This window comes from Mya arenaria, chromosome 1 (assembly GCF_026914265.1).
Source record: "Mya arenaria isolate MELC-2E11 chromosome 1, ASM2691426v1".
Taxonomy (NCBI): domain Eukaryota; kingdom Metazoa; phylum Mollusca; class Bivalvia; order Myida; family Myidae; genus Mya; species Mya arenaria.
The window spans coordinates 46,416,229-46,419,446 of record NC_069122.1 but is presented as its reverse complement, the minus strand read 5'-3'; the positions used below and the strand labels follow the sequence as shown (position 1 = coordinate 46,419,446).

The window sequence follows — 3,218 nt, the reverse complement described above, 5'->3', positions numbered from 1 at the left end:
GGCCGGAGACAGGTTGAAAATTAAAAAGTTGGTAGATAGATATTCTGCAGATATCTGTATGTATAAATGTAATGATAGCTTCTAAATAATACTAGTGCTATGATGTACTAATTGCTATGGTGTAGGTAGGAACGATAACTCTACAGAGAAATTATCATCATAGCCAATAATAGTGAGTTGTTTCCCTTGTTTCTAATATAGTCATTAATTTGTCTCAAATATTAGTTTATGTGACTTTGCACTGTGTACTTTGATTATTGTGTTGATATTGATATGCTTTGTGTGTATGCACTGTGTACTTTTATTATTGTGTTGATATTGATATGTTTTGTGTGTACTATTATTGATTGATTTGCGTGTATGTGATTATCTTTATTGTGTGTTTTGTGTGCTGTGATTCAAATGGATTTATGTGGAATTTAAGTGACCGAATAGTGTTTTAATGAACTTAACATTTTACAGACACATTACCAGCGAAATAAAGTTATTGTGTTTGAAGTGCATTTAGTGTTGTGTAAATTGTGAATTATGGTTGAAGGGTTAAGTGAACGTGAAAAGAGATTGATTCGTCGGAACATAGTGAGGGATACAGAGTTAAGTGCTGAGCCTGACAGAATGAATATCGAAAGTGATGTAAGGAGACGTTTTAGTGAAAGTAAAAGCTATGTTGGTGCAGATGATCATGGTGCACATGCTATTGAAATGGATAGATTAAGTGACATCTCAGATTTGAACACGATTGATGAATATTTTCACGAGAGTACTTCAATGGAGATACGGGCCATGGAAAGAAGTGTGGATTCAAAAACCAGAGTGAAAGAAAACTTAAATGAAAGTAACTTAAAATATCTTGATGATCACTATGAAAGGTTAGAGCAAACTTTGCGAGAGCTTAGATACGATGATGATTTGCTTGATCAGAAGCTTACAACTGAGCCTATGAGTAAATATGGAATTAGGGCCAATTCCATCGGGGAGAGGGGAGAAATAGAAAAAGCTAAACGTCTCAGGCACTTTGACGATTTGAGTGAAACAAAACTGAAAGGTAGCTATAAAGATTTTGATATGAGGTATGATGTGATGAAAGATGTAAAGCACAAAAGTGTTCAAAACGAAAGTCCTCGTGATTTAAAGACTGAAATTAGAAGTTTAAGAATGGACCAAGAGGAAATTAAAAGTCAATCTAGTAGATATGAGCGTGAAAGTTTGAAACTGAAACAGTTACAAATGGAGGAGGATAGAAAGCAGCGATTTATGATGGAAAATAGACAGAGATTGAACTATGAAATGGAAATGAAGAGAAAAGCGGAACATGAATTAGTAGAAAGAATCAAAATATTAGAGCAACAAGAGTTGGAACTGAATAAAAGAAGGAATGAAAATGAGAGAATTGAAAGAGATTTAGAAATGAGGAGAGAAAATGAAGAGGAATTGAATCATAGATTAATATTATTGAAAGAGAAAGAACAGTTGCTTCTGGATAAAGCTGATAACAGAAAAACTGAATTTAATGATCGAAACAAAAAGAAAGAGGAAAGATTGAAAGGTAGAGAACATAAAGCTGAAAGCGTTATGTATAAAGTTGGTTCACCAAAGATACCAAACTTTAACGGAAAGCATTTTGAGCAGTGGAAAGTGGATGTTTGTAGTATTCTAGAAAGTAATGCTTATCCAGATCATGCTGTAGTACAAGCAATTAGAAACTCGTTGCAAGGAGATGTAAGACAAGTTCTCTTGACTCTTAAACCCACTGCTAGTGCTGAAACGATAGTGAATAAGTTGAAAGAAGTATATGGTAATGTGAAAACAGGTGATAGAGTAGTAACGGAGTTTTATTCAGCAAAGCAAAAAGAAGGAGAATCATGTTCGTCTTGGGGAGTAAGAGTAGAAACATTGTTTCAACAGGCTGTTGAAAAGGGTGAAATTGATGAAGAGAAACGAGATAAGAAGTTGAAGGAAAGATTTTGGAGAGGATTGAGATCTGAAAAGTTACGAATGACCACTAGAGTGGCATATGAAAGTAAAGACTCATTTGAATGTTTAAGGAGAAAGGCTAGGTCAGAAGAAGAGGAAGAGAATAGTGAAGTCAGAGAAGAAAATACGCGTAGTGCATATGTCAATCAGATAAGGGATGAAAGTGGAATGAAAGAACTCTTAGAAAGATTGAAATCCATGGAGATAGAAATGAAAAGGTTGAAAGGGCAAAGTACTAGTTATAGAGGAAATAATTACAACAGTAACTTCAGAAGACCCTTTAGAGGAGGGTACAGAGGTGGAAATAGAGGATTCAGAGGTAGAAGTGACGATGGGAAAGAAGAGCAGATCAAGGAAACAGAAAAGGGACCAGAACAGAATGAGAAGTCTTTAAACGAGAAAAAGCTTTCATCGGGGGGCACGATGGAAGCGAAAAAGTAGATAGCCCCATCAGAACTTCAAAGAATAACTTACATGAAAGATTAGTAGGGAAGTCGAATGAGAACTTTGTTGAAATAGAAGGGCAGATAGTTAAAGCGTTGATAGACACGGGGTCTATGATAAGTACACTTTCAGAAGAGTTTTATTTGTCCATGAATGAAAAGCCTAAATTGAAAGGCCTAGATGAGTTTGAATTGAACGTTACAGGAGCAAATGGTCAACAGATACCATATAGTGGTTACATTGAGGCCAACGTTAGTTTACCTAACACTGATATGCCACCATTAACAATACCTCTGCTCATTGTTAAAAGCACAGAGTATAACAGAAAAGTACCTGCAATAGTTGGCATGAATGTTATTCGTGAATGTGCCGTGTGGTGTAAATGCGAGAATGTAGACGACATTCCTGATGAATGGAGCATGGCCTTTGAAATGTCGTGTTGTTCTAGTGTCGGAGTAGTTAAGGCTACCAAAGATTTTTTATTACAGCCGATGGAAGTGAGAACTGTTACAGGTCTGGTACGAAAGACATCAGAGATAGAATCTGCTGTAACAGAGAACTTCGATAATGCAGGTCCAGATAAACCCACTATAGGTCCAAGAGTTGTTACACTTAGTAACCCAGGGAAAACTACAAGAGTGCCTGTACGTGTGTGTAACCTTTCAGCAAAGGTTTTGAAAATCAAGGCTAAGACGCCTATCTGTCAATTACAAGAGGTGAAAGTGCTTAGATCAGCACCAATTTTTGAAAAGAAGAAAGACGCCGAAGAACATGAAAAAGAAAATGAGATACTTACCTCT

At 36.1% G+C, this 3,218-nt stretch overlaps 1 protein-coding gene across 1 annotated transcript; it reads left to right on the top strand.

Moving 5' to 3' along the window:
- Positions 1-528: 528 nt before the first annotated feature.
- Positions 529-2,415, top strand: LOC128227607 (trichohyalin-like). Its single transcript, XM_052938308.1, has one exon. The coding sequence runs from the start codon at positions 529-531 to the stop codon at positions 2,413-2,415; it is 1,887 nt and encodes a 628-aa protein (XP_052794268.1).
- Positions 2,416-3,218: the final 803 nt, after the last annotated feature.

Coding starts and splice junctions, on each gene's coding strand:
- LOC128227607 (XM_052938308.1), top strand. CDS start 529: ATGGTTGAAGGGTTAAGTGAACGTGAAAAGAGATTGATTCGTCGGAAC.